At 41.4% G+C, this 18,862-nt stretch overlaps 1 protein-coding gene and 1 pseudogene across 4 annotated transcripts in view; one reads left to right on the forward strand and one right to left on the reverse strand.

Moving 5' to 3' along the window:
- FRMD3 (FERM domain containing 3) overlaps positions 1 to 18,862 on the forward strand; it is a 293,432-nt gene that overhangs the window by 241,281 nt on the left and 33,289 nt on the right. For all 4 annotated transcript variants that reach the window (XM_017508559.2, XM_017508560.2, XM_037731356.1 and 1 more), the window contains one exon: positions 1,589 to 1,713. In XM_017508559.2, the coding sequence (XP_017364048.1) occupies positions 1,589 to 1,713 (125 nt within the window). The remainder of the gene's footprint in view (positions 1 to 1,588; positions 1,714 to 18,862) is intronic.
- Positions 14,830 to 15,019, reverse strand: LOC119468217 (annotated as a pseudogene).

Below are 18,862 nucleotides of genomic sequence, written 5' to 3' on the forward strand. Positions count from 1 at the left end.
AAAAAAAAAAAAAAAAAAAAAGAGTTAAGAAATAAAGTTATGATCAAGACCAGTACTTAAAACAAAATGAAGTAGAATTTTCAAAAAATAGTGAATTATAAATAGATATGTAACTATTGTTACATAAAACATTAATTTCAGTTGTGCTTCTTCCTGTGTGTTTGGGTACAGGGAGATTATATAAAATATATTTCTTAATGTAGGTCTCAGACCACAAAGTTTGAAAATCATGGTTTTGGACAGAGAATTACTTAAGGTGAGGACTACAGTTCCCTAGAACAAAGCAGAATGTCCAATATGTATATAGCGGCTGCAGAGTAAATGGCTATAAAATGAAATAATGAAGAAAAGGACTCCATGCTAAGCAAGTATTCATAAATTTCCTTTCTAGCCAGTGCCAGCCATGGGAGCTTTTGATTCAAGATGCTAGCAGGCATCTTGATCCCCCTCCTCTTGCTCAACAGAAACATTCAGGCTAGAAGGTAGTCCTGTCAGCCCACCTAGGGAACACTGACCAGGCTGAAATGGCAACATATGTCAAGCCAGGATTGCATTCAGTTTACTTCAGTTTCAAATCTGAACACATTTTCACAAGGTGGCAAGTGAGATGCATGGGGATGGCTAGCTCAGTCTCTGCCCTTAAGGTGTTTATCAAGGTGGGGATGATCAGTACACCAATAACTAGAGAGAGACCAAGGTGAAAAATGCAGTGAGTTATACAAGAAGAAAAAGTAGTCAGACACACACACACACACACACACACACAGACTGAGACTGAGACTGAGACTGTGTGTGTTGGGAGGAGCAAATCCTGGAAGGCTTCCAGGGGAAGGAAACATTTGACTCCTTTTCAGAGTATGCACTGGTTTTGGTTTTGACAGTAAGTATGGGGAGTAGGGAGGGGTGCTCAAATACTAGACTAGGGCAAGCATCCAGTATCTCTGCAGCAGGTAGTGCAAGCAGGTGCCCCAGCTGCCAACCAGTAGGCTTAATGAGATACCTGCACAGTTTCCTTGCCATCTGCTGCTGGCCTCGGCCACTGACACACCTTGTCTGCTCCTTGCCAAAGGAGAAAACAGCCACAGCCAGTTAGTGAGTAGGATGTAACTCTGAGAATATTAAACACTGATATTAAACATTGGACATCCAACAACACAAATATAGATTATAGCTGTATCTGTCTGGCAGGGGTTTTTGGTTTTGTTTGTTGGTGGTTATTAAATTTCCCTGAGCCATGCCCTTCATTCACCTTTCTGCATATCTAGTTCAGTGATAGCTAGTTCCCATGTCTTTTTGTTTCATCTTTCTTTTTTTAAAAAAAATGCCCAGGTTGTCACCCAGCATGCTCATGACATATGAGGAACTGTATTTTCTTTTATTGGATTGCAGTAGAACATAGGGACATTTGGTCAGGCCAGAAAGGGCCATTTGTCTTGAATGTTATGTCATCTTTACTACTGGCTCAATCCACTCTGTGTTTAGAGGGACTACCTCTAGACACAGAGCAGTAGCCTGGGCAGCCCGCTGAGATGGAGGGGCCAGCGTTTGCGATGGAAACCAACCTTATCTGGCTTGTTTCTGTTTTCAGAGCCAACATTTCTCAGAGCCGCAGTTCCCACTCCTTGAACAAACAGCTCATTATTAACATGGAGCCACTGCAGCCCCTGCTTCCTTCCCCCAGCGAGCAAGAAGAGGAACTTCCTCTGGGTGAGGGTAAGTCAGTCACTTCATCCCAAAGGCTGGCGCTGCAGGCCTTCTATGGAAAGAACAAGGGAGGCACCAATTCTGCATATGATGGGTAATGGATTAGTGTATGAGGTGGAGTGAGCCGTAAACTATGTTTTTAGTAAATAAGGTTTTTTGCAGCTGGAGGCTGTGTTATACTGGGAGCTCTATTAGTTTCTCCTGGAGAGAGTTCATTGGTATAAAGTATTTCTAAAATTAAATATGAAAGGACTAATGGTGTTAGACCTACACTGGTCCAGTATGGTAACCATTAGCCATGTGTGGCTGTATTAAACTAAGTTTAAATTCATTATAATTAAAAATCCATTTCCTCAATCACACTGACCAGATTCCCAATGCCCAATAGCTCCATGTGGCTGGTGGCTGCCATATTGGGCACTGAGACTGAGATCATTTTCTTTGTTACCAAAAGCTCTATTGGGTGGTATGTTTGCCACTGTAATCACAATTAAATTGGTGGCTGTGAAGAATTCTCCACAAGTTTCTTTACACTGATCATCCCATTTATGCCCCCAACCTTCTTGTTCTTGTTCCTTCATTTACATGTTTTGAAACAAGCTAAAAAAAGGTGAAATGTCCACTGCAGCCCTCAAATGTGTAATACTTTTAAAGATAATAATATATGTGTGTCTAGGCATCTTGTTTGTTTTTAAGGACTCTTCTGACTTCAGGGAAGAATCTCACCACACTGCTTGCTGCAAACACCTGCAGGCATCTCACATTCTTATTAATTTCAAAGATTTGTTTAAATTAAATTAATTTAATTAAATCAAAAACAAATGCACACAAAATAAAGTTGTTAGAACCTTTCAATATGAACACACTTTTCCTTAACTTCATGTGATTTTGGTTTCATCACTGAAAATCTGAATACTAGGCAGTTTCAGGAGGGCAGATCACTCTGTTCCCAAAAGATCACATTCACCTCCAGCTCAAGGCAAGAATTTATTTCATGGAAGAAAACTTTCTAGTCTATCATAACGGTATGGCTAGGAATGCAGATACCCTTGAGATAGGTAGCAGCACCAATTTGCAGTGATATGTAAAAAATTCTAGCAAATCTTTTCTGAAAGGCAGCTTTAATGGTTAGAATGAGAATTGGGCAACTGGATGCCAAAAATTCCATGGTTGGAGGGAAAGTGTGCAAAATATGAAAGATGGGATCTTAGAAGACACTAGTTGTCTTCAACTGGGTTATAAGAGATGATGATAATGAGATCATTATAAATGGCTTTTGCTATCTGTCTTAACAATGAACTCTGAAAGTTCCATGCCAAATTAATTTTCTTGGCCCAAGGGCCTCTGGGTCCATGTTGCTTATCTGTGTTTTTCAGCAGATTATCTGTTTTTGTGTGTTTTGCAAATGAAAGGAAAGCAGTTTTCATTTCTGGTCACTAATGGTTTTCTAAGTTTCCTCCTAAATGCTTGGAATATTGCTTAGAGTGAAAATCACTTTTCCTGAAGGTCATAATTATCCCAAGTTTGAATGAAGGAGGGTGTGGCTAATAGAGAAGAAAAGAGAAGGGGCAGTTCACAACTGGAATTGTGACTGTACCTTGTCTGCAAAGATGGAAGCCAAATGGGAACACAGTTTGGAGACTCAGACAAGCTGAATGGTTGTGATGGAAAATATGGAAGCCTAGGCCCTGCTGCCTGAGGATGCCCAAGAGGTGAAAGGGAACCTGGTTAAACTTTCCTCTGAACTCTGCATCCCATTATCTGTTAGGAACATCTGTTTTGCTCCATTTTCTATAATGAGGTTCCACTGGTAAATACTAGGTGTGTTTTTAACATAGCAACTGTATGGACAATAGACAAACCGTTATAATTAACTGCAAAAAAATTTTAAAGTCTCTCATGACAGGATAGGAATGCATAAGTTACCTTTTCAATTTTCCCAGTTGTTTTAAAGAACTATCTTAAATTCTTTAACCAGCTGTAAAGCCAAACTGATAGATGTCCCTCTTAAAAAGTCCACAGTAGCTCTATCAATGTCAAATCAAATTATTTTCTCCAGGAGATTTGTCCCCTTAGAGAACATCTTTGTGGGCTTTAAAGTTTGGGCAATTCATAACACCTTTCAGGATACAGACTCAATTAAAAAGCAAGAGAAGTAGAAACAAAAATACTGTTAATTTTTTCAAAAAATACAATGATTCTCTTGATTTAGAGTAAGAGCAAAATTATCTTAGGTACCACAAAATTCAAAGTACAATTTCCACCACAGATGTAGCTGTCTTCTGGATACTATTGTACCTCCGTTACTAGTCAAATTCTTCCTCACAGCTCTTGTCTTTGAGTGTAAGGCAACGCGATTCAGGCATTCCATGAGATAGATATCTATTTTATAGATTCACACTTCTCAGATTTATAAAAAGAAGAGAGACAGATCACAGTTTTAAACAAAGATGTTTCCACCTTTGAGAATGGGCCTTATTTCTGGGCTTTTGAGCACATGCAGTATGAAGAATTTTGTTTCATCTCTATATTTTCATATTTCATTTCTTTTTATTTCTGAGCTACAGCCAAATGTAAAGAGGCTAGGAATTCATTCATTCTTTAATGCAACAATTGTGACAAATACAAGTTGTACACCCTGTAGACCACACTTGCCATGTCTAAGTTGCTGTGGACTATAAAGATGAAGACACGAAGATGCTCTTTTCTGGAGACTCACAACCCACTGTGAGTCTGACACAGCAGTGGGATCACAGAGGCAATGACAAAGTTCTGCCTCTGCTGATTGAATTGTATGCTCACTTTCTGTGTGCCCTACTGGATATCAGTGCCTTAACTTGCTTCAGGGGCATTTGTTCCTTGAGGGCATTTGTTCCATTGCAGTGTCTGACATAAAATCAGTGGGCAAAGGAATAAATGGAAAAGATGGATGGGAAGAGGTGGTAATGAGTGGTCAGTTCTATCTGCATGGGGTGTGAGTGTGGTCTCAGGGAAGAGGTTCTGGGGGATGCTGAAGGTGAGGCAGAAGGTTAGAAGAGGACCAGATTATGGGCCTCATGTGACTTGCAGGAGATTTGAGACTTTAACCTGAGAGCAACTGGGAGGGATTGAGGGATTTCTGGTATGGGAATGATGTCAATGGCATGGGAATTGCCTTTTGCATAACTGGTGATGTGTAGAGAATGGATTAGAGGCAGACATGGCTGGAGCAGAGCTTTCCAACCTCAGAACTACTGACCTCTTGAGCTAGACAGTTCTTTTTGGTGGATTTCTGTGCATTGTAGGATGTTTAGTAGCTTCCTTGGCTTCTACCCAGTAGATGCCAGAAGGAACTCCACCAATATCGACAACCAAAAATGGCTCCAGATATTCCCAAATTTCCCCTGGGGAGCACAAGAGTTCTCTGGTTAGAAACCACTGGGTTGGAGGCTACAGAGGAACCACTGGAGGAGCCGAGAGAATAGATATGCAAGGGCTGAAGCAGGCAGAGAGAATGCAACTAAGGAGGAGGCTATGGATTTAAGGCATAGTCAGAGGCAGAGTTGTGGAAACAGGGTCACTGGTTATATGGTTAGGGACGTAGCCTGTGGACTCCTACTGACCAGGTCCTGCCCTTGTATCAGGGATGTTGAGTTGAAAACGCTTCAACCTCTTTATGTTAAAGATGGGACTGTAGAGACCCAGGAAGGTTTCAATAGTGTGTCAGCATCACACAGGGAGTCCGTGGCCAGCATGATTTTGTTGAATTGCTGAAGCCATCAAGAGAGTTACATACTATTGTTGCTTCTCAGAGCTTCAAACACAGAGTGGTGGAGACTTGACATCACCACTTACCTTTCTTATCATTGTTCCCATCTGGATATACTGGTTCAGATTCTTGTCTTGGGATTTCAAATCACATATTTTGGACTAGATTTATAAACTGGTCAAGATTAACAGCTTGAGCCTTGTTAAAAGTGTTGTCTAATGGCCAGGTGCAATGCTCACACATATAATTTCAGCACTTTGGGAGGCTGAGGCAGGCGGATCACCTAAGGTGAGGAGTTCGAGATCAGCCTGACCAACATGGCAAAACCTCGTCTTTACAAAAATACAAAAGTAGCTGGGTGTGGTGGCACATGCCTGTAATTTCAGCTACTTGGAAAGCTGAGGCAGCGGAATCGCTTGAATGCAGGTGGTAGAGGTTGCAGTGAACCAAGATCGCGCCATTGCACTCCAGCCTGGGCAACAAGAGTGAAACTCCGTCTCAAAGAAAAGAGTGTTGTCTAATTAAAAATTTTTTAAAAATCAGGCTGGGAGAAGAAAGTCTTAACTTATGGAAGCTCTCTCTGTGAGGTCATGAGAATGTCCTGGTACCTTGTCTTAGATGGTATGATTGATTGGTGGGGGCATCTCTGCTGCTGCCATGGCTTTCGGGGGTCATGACCACCCATTTGTCAGACAAGCTTTTTCCATTCTTTTTAAGTTTCTCAAAGACAGCTGGGTAGAGTATTATTGCCCAGATTAATGCAGTGGTGTTCTGGGAAAACGTGTGACCCCATTCACCCGTGTGACAGCTGGAGGATTTGGTCTCAAGTTGGCTACATCAGGGTGGAGAAAAAACAAAATCAGTTCCTAGGCACCACTAGGCAACGGGAATGTTTTCAAAGCTCACCCAAAAGTTGCTCGGTTACAGGATCCGAGAGAACTGGTGCTGTGGAAAACTTTAGATGAGAAGGGCAAACCATTCAAAGAGTGCCACTTAGAGCTTATGAGAATTTCAGAAGAAAAAATTGAGAGTGGGAATTGTTCTAGGTGAAAATGACATTTTAAGGAGTCATTAATTAAATAAATTCACATGCAAAATGGAGCACGCTCCCCATAGTGTAGATAGCACCGTGCTTATGTGTTTTATTGGTGGAGTATATGTTCTCGTTGTGGAAGAGTGTTGGATTGTGGTAGAGAATGAGAGTGAAATTAATCATGTGAGACTTGGTAACTGGCAATTACAGACATACACTGAAGATCACTGGCGTCTGCCATAGGAGTGGTGCAGGCTGGCATAAACATGGTAGAAAAGCCATGTATGGTAGGTACAACTATAATAAGTCAGAGTTGAAAATGTTTGTTTTCTCCTTACTGGCAAAATGAAAGCACAGTGGAGACACCACAGTTTCTATAAGGGAGCGTCTTGGGGGTGGCAATGGGTGTTAGATTAAAGAGTCATGTGAAGCTGCTTTTGCATATGATCAAGAAAGTGTCTTTATTGAAGAATATATGGAAATTAAGAGAACGGTAAAACTAACTCTCACAAGCCACCCTTTAGCACCATCCCTGTAAGAGTGTGTTTGTGTGTGTGTGTGCGTGCGCGCGTGCCGAGTGTATGTGTGAATGCATGCATGTGTTGTGCATGTGATGGGAAGTGTGTGTGGAAGGCAGAGGCAGGGGTGTTTCAAGGTTTGCTTACAGTGTCTAGCCTTAACTATAGATGGCTTAAGGTGGCTTCATTGAAATTCTCGAAAGTCTGTGTGTGAACATGCAAAGGTATTTTGCGCATGTAAAAAGAGCATTGTCCTCATCCATCAGGCATGCCATACTCTTGGTCCCACCCATTTTCCACCCGAACACATAACAGGTGACTGGTGGGGCTGCTGCATTATCTATGTGTATGCCTTTCATGCACTACACAGTTGCTCTGATCCATCGCTGCGAAGCCTCTGACAGTCCAAGGCTGCTGTGGTTATACATATCCTACCCTCTACCACGTTTGATTTTCCTCCCCGACTGTCTGATGTGAACATTCACCTCCCTCTTTTCTCCCTTGTGGAGTTCATGGCCATGGCTGAGACAAATTTATCCTTTTCTCACGGCTTTGGTATCTTTCTTCCCACCATTTTCCCGCAGATGTTAAGCCATTTCTTCCTTTTGGCTCAGATGTGTCAGGACATATGCATTAGCAGCAATGCACTGTTTTGTTTTTTTTTTAAATTTTTTAAAACAGAGTCTTGCTCTGTCACCAGGCTGGAGTGCAGTGGTATGATCTTGGCTCACTGCAACCTTCGCTTCCCAGGTTCAAGCAATTCTCCTGCCTCAGCCTCCTGAGTACCTGGGACTACAGGCATGTGCCACCACATCCATCTAATTTTTGTATTTCTAGTAGAGACGGGGTTTCACCATGTTGGCCAGGATGGTCTCGATCTCTTGACCTTGTGATCTGCCTGCCTTGGTCTCCCAAAGTGCTAGGATTACAGGCCCAGCCTGCACTGGTGTTTTTGAAATTTCTTTTATGTTACATCCCATGAAACAGAAGCTGTTGATAAGTCCTGTGGAATCACCTTTCCCCTTATGGTTTCAGCCCCAGTCAAATTAGACTTGTCCCTACCACAGGGTTTTGTGATTGCTATTTGCTTTATTTTTCATTATAAAACTAGTACATCATCTTCTTAAAAATTTAGAAATCACAAAAAAGGATAAATGAGCAAAAAAAAAAAAAAAATCCCAGCTTGCCCTGCTTCTAGAGGCAATCAGTGTTAATGCATTAGCAATTTCTTCCCTATGCATTTTAATGCAGTTGCAGTTATCCAGTATATTAAATTCCTAAAATTCCTGCTTTGTTTGCTTAATGTTGAAAACACTGGTGCATGAAAACACATCAGAAATTGAACTGGAGATCAAACAATGAATTGGGAACATATTTAACACAAAGACAAATGGGTTAAATGTCCTAAATTAGAAGGATCTCATGCAAAGTGCTGTTTTAAGCATCATTTTAGCATTGCACATGCTCGAGCTATCCTGAACATTCTTATTTAATGACATCTATATTTCCAGCTGCTGATAAGCACACGATAGCTGGACTTGCTTCTGCAGGAACTAGGAGGCCTCTACAGAGCAGAAGGCAGCTCCTGTTTTTGTTTATAATTGCAGTATTGGACTAGCAAAATAAAAATGATGAATGATCACTATTGAATTCTTAAAGACGGCACTACAGTTTGGGTCGGCAACTCCTCTGGGGTAGAAGATGCCAGGAACAGCTCAGAGGATAAGACATAAAGGCCTGAGCAGGCTCTGCAGATTTCTATTTTACAGTGTTTTCAAAAGCTCTTTACATTTTCTTTTGTGTTTTTCTTTGGAACTACTCTCATCTTTGGAACTCTGGGTTTTTTATATTTTTGGATTTACTGACAACTTAAGTACTCACAAGAAGTTTGTATCACTTGAAAGAGGACTTTGAAATTTTAAGTGTTTAGTGTGTTGTAAGGAAGTTCAATGCCTTGTTCCTGATGCAAACTCGGTGCATTTTCTCTTGCAAAGATTTTGTATTTTACATCTTAAGACACCAACAGTGTGCATCATTTCAATTCTGTAGTTGGCTGATTCTCCACAAATAGTCCATTTTATGAAATATAGCATTCTGCAGTGTAAGCACAGCAGTGGTTGGGTGGCTGCTGTCTTTCTGCATTAATGTGTCAAATGAACTCTGGTGTTGGCTCCTCTGCCAAGCAGCCAGGTGACCACAGACAAGACTGTCCACCTTTCAGAGCTTCATTTTCCTCATCTATAAAACAGGAAGATTGGATTTGATCATCACTCAGGTGCTTTCTAGCTCTTAACTCTGATTCTTTTGCTGAATGTCAAGGCAAAAAAAAAAAAAAATCCAAGACTGTGACTTGAGGTCTTTTTACTTTGAGAATAGGAACTTGGGAACAGGAGTATTTTTCATAGCTTTTGAGGGTTAGAGGGAATGTTGAGGAAGGCCTAATACAGGGGTCAGCAACATACAGCCTATGGTGGGCCCAGAACCATTATTTCTGGCCTTCCAGTGAACAGTTACGCTTTAGATGATGATATAAGTACCTATATGATATCCTCCATTTTGCCTCTTTTGAACCAGCTTCAACTTTTAACTTTAAAATTTCGCCAGCAAACCTTAAAATTTACAATCTAAGCCCTCATAGAAAACGTTTGCTGGCCTCTGATCTAGCACATACCCTCAGAATTGTAATACAAATGGGAAAGCCTGGAGAGGTGAGAACATTTGCCCCACGTCACATTGTTGGGTAAGTATTCCAGAAGGCTGAGATTACATCCTTACTCTAAGATTCCTGGCTCAGCTATCTTAGATGACATTGAACACAGCTAAAAGGACTCAACTCCTTCTTGCTAAAACAGAACAAGTAACTAAGGAACTACATCTATTTTTCAATTATAGCAAATGAATTACCAAAAGAGACAACATTTTTGTTTAAGTATGGGTGATCTCTGTGATTCAGTGAGAAGAGCTGCTGTGTATGCGGGATAGTGTGCAAGGCTTTGGTTTTTCAGCACAGCAAGCCAGGACCTGCTGACTCCTCAGAGACTTCTGTCACCTTAGAAAGACTGGTGAGAAGATTGGGGATCGAGTGTGTTGCAGTGAACAGAATTCTTAGCAGAGCCAGGCTGCAGGGGAAACAGACTTCCCACGGGAAGCTCGCTTCCTTCTGGGAATCATGTTCTGATTTTGAAGTTGAATTCATTAAATAAGGAATGACTCACTCCAAGGCTAGTTCTAATTACTCATTTGCTTACAGTCTGTGTTAACAGTGACTGTCTTAGTGGAAGCAATTCAGTAGCGGAGCTTCTCAAATCGTTGCTCTTGCTCAGGTGAGCATTTTGCTGCCCCACTTATTAATAATTAATTGCTTCAAAGGACTTGGCTAGGGTGAAAAAAGAAGTCAGTCAAGTGTCCTAGGGAGTAATCTATCATAGTCCTTGAGGGCTGGGATTTGAGCCAGAGGAGAGTGTTGTGTGACTGGCTGTGACAGCCAGACTGTGGTCTGCAGAGGGGAAGACATTTTGCTTGGCACTTAGACAAGTAAACGCTTTCACTGCTTCCCTAAGCAACCATAGGAGAGGAAAGGTGAAAATATTACTAAGCCTATCATTGCTAGAAAGCAGAAACTAGAAATTTCTGAGTTTTAGATGCATGGGGTTCTATTTTCTTGCATTTTTCTCAGTGGGTTGGAGTGAGTGTTAAGTAGATGTTCTTTGCAATCCCCAAGCTTAAGTTGAGACAGGATCTCATAGCCTCTCCCTCCTTCTCTTCCCTTAAGATCCAGTGCCACTTAAATGGGAGAAAGTGTTGGGCAGTGTGTGCTGGGTACCATTCTTTTAGGTTGGCTCTTTATAGTAGGTCTGAGGCATTGCAGGCAAGGTTCAGAAGAGAGGCTCTGGTCAGTCGGCTCAAGGCTGTCTTGGGAGTGTATGCTTAATGCCATAAACAGAGGAGTGCAGTTTCCTTCCTGGTTTGGCAGATGGTGAATTGGAGGTCCTAGAGCCGTGGCTTCCAGAGCAGGGTACATACAGTGATCCGCTAGGGTGGAGGAAGAAATTATTCAGACGTCTACTGATATATTTTTTTTACCACCTCTTTATAAAATTTCTATTGTATAGGTTTTATAATGTGCATAATATATAATGACAGATATATAGGTATCTAATTTATAAATAAATATGCAGTTATTTGTATGTACAAACATTTTTTTCCCCAGAAGAAGATTTGGAAACAGCTGCTGTAGATCTTGCAGATGAGTCTACCAAAAGGAAAGCGGGGGGTGTGTTTTTGAAACTCTGAAATCCCTGTTCATGCCAAAGCCCCAGATTCCAAAATAGATGTGAGAACTGTCTGCTCCAGTTACGGTGGTGACATGCCATTTTACATGCTTTTGGTCTATCACTCCGGTAAACCAGGATGAGTCACCCAAACACAGTCAAGGCTCTTGCCAAGCTGTTTGGAAGGTGCTATGTCACTCTCATTTAAGCATCATATGGTGACCCCTCAAGTCCCCAATATACACGGGTGCTGGACTGCACTTGAGTGGACATTGAATATAATATTAATGGGGATTCTCTGGTGGTAGGAAGGATTCTCCAGTGGCATTGGACAGAGAGCGAGAGGGCTGGGCTTTGTTCATTCATTTGTTCACTTGATAAACATTCACTTCTTATCTGGCACATGCTGGATATTGATATCACCTAAATCTTATTTTCTCTTTTATAAAATAAGATGGGATTATTTCTGAGTTTCTTCCTCACTCTGATTGTTCTTTCATCATTCTTACCCCAACTTGCTGCTGTTCTTATTTACATGGTTTTAGATCATTGGCCATTGCTTTTGAAAGCAAAAGGTATAGCCATATATATATATTTTTAATTTTTATTCTATGAAAGACAGTTTTATTTTACTTTGTAAAAAAAATTTTATTTAAAGTTTCCAGATACATATATAGGACATGCAGGTTTGTTACATAGGTAAACATGTACCATGGTGGTTTGCTGCACCTGTCACCCCATTACCCTAGCTATTTATCCTGATTCTCTCTCTCCCCCCACCCCCTGCTGACAGGCCCCAGTGTGTGTTGTTCCCATCCCTGTGTCCATGCGTTCTCATTGTGCAACTCCCACTTATAAGTGAGAACATGCGGTGTGTGGTTTTCTGTTCCCGTGTTAGTTTTCTGAGGCTAATGGCTTCCAGCTCCCTCCATGTCCCTGCAAAGGACATGATCTTGTTCCTTTTATGGCTGCATAGTATTCCATGGTGCATATGTACCACATTTTCTTTATCCAGTCTATCATTGGTGGGTATTTGGGCTGATTCCATGTCTTTGCTATCGTGAATAGTGCTGCAATGAATACACACATGCTTGTATCTTTATAATAGAATGATTTATATTCCTTTGGGTATATAACCAGTAATGAGATTGCTGGGTCAAATGGTGCCATCTTCTTTTTAAATGTGGTAACTAAAACAGGGAGAATGGGGAACAATTATATTTAAAAGCAGGGTTTAACTTTTTTCCTTTCTTTTTGTGAATTGTAAACTCCTGGCATAAAATTGAAAATTAATAATAGCTAGCTTAAAATGTAATATAAAATGAGTGTTTCTCACTTGAAAGAGCCTTCACTTCCAGCCAGGTGTGGTGGTTCATGCCTGTAATCTCAGCATTTTGGGAGGCCGAGGCAGGCAGATCACCTGAAGTTGGGAGTTCGAGATCAGCCTGACTAACATGGAGAAACCCCGTCTACAAAAAATACAAAATTAGCTGGGTGTGGTGATTCATGCCTGTAATCTCAGCTACTTGGGAGGCTGAGGCAGGAGAATCGCTTGAACTCAGGAAGCAGGGGTTGCAGTGAGCCAGGATTGCACCACTGTACTCTAGCCTGGGCAACAAGAACAAAACTCTGTCTCAAAGGGGAAAAAAAAGAAAAAAGAGCCCTCACTTCCTTCCTTAGAGACGTCCAATTGGGTACTTTTAAAATCCTTGTATCTCCACTTCAACATTAGAAATGTGATAATGGTCAGATGCTTTGGCTGAAAGAGAAATAAATAGGGTTTTCAGAGTGATTCACTTGATAACCAAAACACAGACTAGAAATTTTGTCATTAAAGAAAGGGGTGTCGATATTTAAAAAAATAGAGCATTCCTTGCAATCTGTGGTCTTCTCAATACCTGCCTAGCCCCCTTGGCCTGTCTGAACAAATTGGCCCCTAAATTGAGGTTGGCCCCTAAATTGAGGTTGGCCCCACCCCAGCTCTAGGACCAATTGTACCCTTACCTGGGAGGGAACTGAGAAGCCCAAGCCCAGCCCTTTGGATGGGCCCTTGGTCTGCTCTCCTGTTGCTCTGCCCTGCTGTCTGGCTCTCATGCCCGCCTTGCTCCCTTTCCTGTGTCCCTGCCCTGTTGGCCTGCCAGCACTCTGCTCCCCCAGGATCTTGATGGCCCTTGTCCCTGGGATTAGACATGTTCCTGACTCTGACCATGTGGCTGTGGACACACCCCTGCTTGCTGATGGACAGTCTGCGTGGGTCTCCCTCCCTGCCTTGTGTCCCCTGGGGCCATGTTCTGTTTCCAGAACAGGCTCTTGGTTAACAGTTGCTGGAATAGTAAAGTCAGATTTATAAATGCCTGCCTTTCCTGTCGAACTTCTCCCATTGCCCAGTGGTCATAAGATATTGAATTGTCAAATCCATCTGCAAAATCCTATTCACTTTAACCTTTTCAGTATAACCAGTGGTCATAAGATATTGAATTGGATATAACACTGGATATAACACTTTTATATATGGCTCATGCCTGTAATCCCAGCACTTTGGGAGGCTGAGGTGGGTGGATCACCTAAGGTCAGGAGTTCGAGACCAGCCTGACCAACACGGTGAAAACCTGTCTCTGCTGAAAATACAAAAATTACCCATGCGTGGTGGCAGGTGCCTGTAATCCCAGCTACTTGGGAGGCTGAGGCATGAGAATCGCTTGAACCTGGGAGGTGGAGGTTGCAGTGAGCTGAGACTGCACTATTCTACTCCAGCCCAGGCAACAAGAGTGAATCTCCATCTCAAATATATATACATATATATGCATATATACATATATATGTATATACACACACATATACATATATGTATGTGTATACACACACATATACATATATGTATGTGTATACACACACATATACATATATGTATGTGTATACACACACACACACACACACACACACACACACACACACACATATATGTTTGATAGGTTGAAAGACAAAGCCTGCAGTAGTTGGCAACTTGTTTTGCCTGTAGTGACCATTTGCTCTTCTCTTTTTGAGTCACAGCTAGATGCAAGAGAGAGATGCCCTTGGCTAGTGTATTGGGTGGAAGGATTGGGTTCTGCTGCCTCTAGCTTCTTGATTACATGACAGCAACACAAGGAGCCCACAGTTCCAGAAGAGCCTGCATTTTTCCACAGGGAGACACAGATGCCTTGTTTCTTAATACCATCTGCAAAGCTGTTGAGAAATATGGAGAACAAAATTTAAGCTTCATTTATCTATGTAATATAATTTCCTTTACTCAGAGAAAGATGCTTTATCTTTCATTGTGACTTATGTCTGGAGGGAGTGAAATAAAAAAGCAGAAGTGATGGAGAAACAAATTTATCCTGCATGGGGACAAAGGAAGTACACTTTTGCTTGAGAGTATTACACAGAAACAGAAAGAGGCTGTTCTAATTGGAGTCAATAAGCTCAGTGTTGTCATCCGTATCTCCTCCAGGAAACCTTGGGAGACTACACTGGCACCTGATAAAACTTCAACATCGATAGATTGCCTTGATGTATCCAAGTCATAGAGCATCAGAGAATTCTTAGGCCCTATGTTCAACCAAGATAAAGGAAAAACACTTTGTTTATATGGAACGAAGAATCTGAGTTAGTTATAGGTAGCCTTGGTCAGTGAGATAGTTTAATTAGCCAATAATTGTGCCTCAGATAAGCCTCATTGGCTACAATATTGCCACTGTGCAAAGCTGAGATAGTTTAAATTAGACTACAAGAGAATTCCTCATGCATGTTTCTGAAGAACACATTATAGTTGTGAAATTCCATGCCTGGTCTCTATGGGAGACAGCTGGTTTCATCCATAGACAGCTGTGGAAAGTTGTCCTTCATGTTACTTCCATCCCTATAGTTTGAGTAAGCAGAGGTATTCAGGCCCTAGTTTTATTCATCAGGGTTTGGCATACCATGGGCTGTTGAGTATAAGCGTGTTTCTTGTAGTAGGTAAATGAGAGAGGAGATGGATAATTATCTTGCAGCATAATCTATGGGTTGCTTGTTGCATAATGAGGTTCACAGTATATAGTGCTTGATCCTTAGAGGTTGGGGGTCCCTTACCTCAACATCTCCTCTACTTGTGGCTCCTTCAGCTTCTTTTGTCCCATCTGCAGGTCACGGAGAACTTTCTGCCTTGGAGCAATGACTTGTGAAATTAATGATCAGCTATTCATGGTCGTTGTTTTACTTTTGGGTGGGCTAGTTTTGCTGCCTAGGCTGGGGATCATTAGAAGACCTCAGGAATTTTGTAAGCACAAGTGTAAAGAGAAGCACATTGATTACTATTTCAAAATATTGTTTTTGTTCTTTATTGGTATTTGGAGAGACAAGACAGAGAAGTGGAGAGAAGGAAGTTGGAATCTCAGGCTCAGGGTTTTCACAAAGTAGAGTGATCCAGACTCCCTCTCTGTGATCATGACTTCCATGCAGAGGGCTCAGTCCCATGCTACTGCTCTGTGCTTTTGGCTGCTTATTGGACACCTCCACCTGGAAGGCACACACACAACAGCTCACATTTAACACTTCATTTTAATATGTTTACAATTCCCCTCACGACTTCTTCTTTCTCCAAAATCCAGTCTCAAACCTACTCCTTCTCTGACTTGGTTGATGACATCACTATGTATGCAGTTGTCCCAGCCAGGGGTCCGGAAGCCACCCTTGCCTTGTGACTCTTCCCCACACTCCACATCTACTCGGCCACCAGAGTCCTCTGAATTCTATCTCAGAAGAAGCCCTAACACTTATCCCCTGCTATCCCCTCTTCTTCTCTTTTTGGGAACATTGCAACCTCTTTCTTATTGATCTCCCTGTGGCCCATCCCCTGAACTCCTGCTACAGTCTTTGCTGGAAGTAGTTTCTGGAACCTGCCCATTGACTGCACAGAGTCCAGCCTCACACAGTGGGGCCAATGGTTCCTCACATACTGGCCTCCACTCTCCTCTCCAGCCTTAGATCCCTCCAAGGCCTTGCATCCTGCCTTGACCCTCTCATCCTTCTCTATCGAGATAAAGCATCTCCTTCCATCACTGCCTGTCTGTGCCAGTTCCTTCCTTCCCACGCTGGTTCCTTTGCTCTGGCTGTTCTTTTTTCTTTTCCTTGATGTAACAGTAAATTGATACTGATTTTTCAGGTGACTCCTTTTCTATGACATATTTCTTGGCTCCTGACATGGCATTGATAGTTTTCTCCTTTGTTTATTTCTTTATCAAGGTACTTGAAACACCTGATTCTAACTATCGGTTTGAATGTTCGGCCTAACTGGGTGCCCAGTCCTTAGGGACTGCTCAGTAAGGGATAGATGACTGAAGGGAGGGAACTCAATCTAGCTGACTCTTCTGGTCCTGACCTGAAACCCTAAGATTAAATACAAGTCCTGTGTTGTGGAGTAAAATACAAAATCCAGAATTCTAATTTGCTTCCATTGAGAATTCATAGTAAGTACTGTGCATATTTATAATGCATCAGGCCTTTTATATCATTTAAAGAGAACAAATGGGCCAAGGATGGTGGCTCGTGCCTGCAATCCTTAGTGCTTTTGGAGGCTGAGGTGGGAAGATCACTGAGGCTAGGAGTTCAAGACCAGCCTGGGGAAACTCTAGTGAGATGCCATCTCTATAAAAAATTTTAAAAATTACTCAAGTGTGATAGTGTGTACTTGTAGTCCTAGATGCTTGGCAGGCTGAGGCAGATCACTTTGAAGCCCAGGAGGTTGAGGCTGCAGTGAGCTATGGATCGGCCACTGCACTCCAGCCTGGGTGACAGAGCAAGACCCTGTCTCCAAAAAAAAAAAAAAAAAAACCAAGTAATGTTTTTGTATTTTTTGCTCTAATTTTATTTTTAAAAGCATTTAAATGTTATCCTATTGGAGCAGAATATGATAATTTTAGCCAATTTGTGCATAAATCAGTCAATTTCTTGGAGAGGGTGAGGAGCTGTATACATTCTTTATAACATAGGAGCAGTGACTTCACAAGAACATCTATCTTGAGTCACAAGCATGCTTTTTGATTCTCCTTGCCCAAGTTAACTGACTGCTTTGAATGAATTATCTACTCTTTCCCATTTATAAATAAGTTGGGGAGTCAGGAAAATACAAGGAAGTAACTCATGGTGAGGAAGTCTTAGAGCTACTGAGAACAGTGGTGTTGAACGGAGCCCAACTGTGCTGCTTGGACGATACTCTGTCTGCAACTGTGTTCTCCAGAGGATGTTTATTCACCTTTCCCCTGACTCTACAAGGTGATGCTGGGCCCCAGAGAGCAGTGATCTCAGTTTACTGGCAGGAAACATTCAATCTGATAGGGAAAATCACAAGAGGAAGAGTGTTCAATATGCCAAAGCATCTTACACATTTCTGTATTTTTTTTTTTCATGTAAGTTATCCTAATTTGATCCTCATGACCATTTCTTTGAATTGGATAAACAGATACTGTTATCTCACTTTCCAAACAAGGAAATTGAATTATACAGATGGTTGATTACCTGGCCATATGGTCCTGTCTCTCAGTGATGTTGGCAAAAGCTTCCCTCTCTTTTTACTATATACTCAAGAATATAACCCTCCTATCACAAATATATTATTAAAATTATTGTTTATATATTTGATTAAATTAATACAATCTTTAAAAGTCCTCTGAGGTATGTGTTAGTCCTAAGGACTCTTTATAATGGATTCTTAACATCTTACCTGATTACGAAGAACCTTTAATGAACGTAATAATATTTCATTATCTTTCCACTTGGAGTTAGCAGTTAGCTAAAATTTTAGTGAATCTACAAAATTATTTTAACTAATGGCTGACCCCACTACTTGTCAAATATTAGTTAATAAAGTAGATAATAAATGGCATATTGACAATAGTATAATTATAGTTAGTATTTATTAAATGACCATTCCATGTCAGACTTCCAGTCATGTAAGTACCCAGTATCCTCACCATTTTGCAGACAGAAAATTGAATTTCAGCAGGCTTCTGTAGGTTTCCCAAGATAATAGGCATGGTCGGGTTAACTTTACAACCAGCAATACTGCTACTCCTGGGGAGGAGTAACTAGTAATAGCATGTTAAAGAGACAGATGGTTGACAGAAGGAAGAGAATCCAGGCTATTTAAAATCCTCACTGTCTTCCTCTTGAGCAGTTAAAAGAGACCAAAAAAAAAAATACACATGTGTTGAAAAAAAACTGCTAACATTTATTGAGTAAATTGCTGTGCAAGGCACTGATCTGAGAATGTCATGTGTATTAACTTGATTAATCCTCACAACCACCCGTGGAGGTACACACTGCTTTTACTTCTGTAAAATGAAAGCTCATGTTACAGATGTGGAAACTGAGGCTCAGAGATGATAAATGGTGCAGCCAGGATTAGAACCCAAGGACTGCTCCAGAGTCCGTGCTTTAAATCTTGCTGAATAAGTTCTGGTTCATGGGAACCAGCTCTGTTAGGCACTTGATATGTAGATCTCATTTCCTTGTCATAACAACCACGAGAGGAGTTGTTGTCTCCATTTTACAGTCGAGGGGCCAGGGCTCC

Source organism: Cebus imitator, unplaced genomic scaffold (assembly GCF_001604975.1).
Source record: "Cebus imitator isolate Cc_AM_T3 unplaced genomic scaffold, Cebus_imitator-1.0 Scaffold394, whole genome shotgun sequence".
Lineage (NCBI taxonomy): Eukaryota > Metazoa > Chordata > Mammalia > Primates > Cebidae > Cebus > Cebus imitator.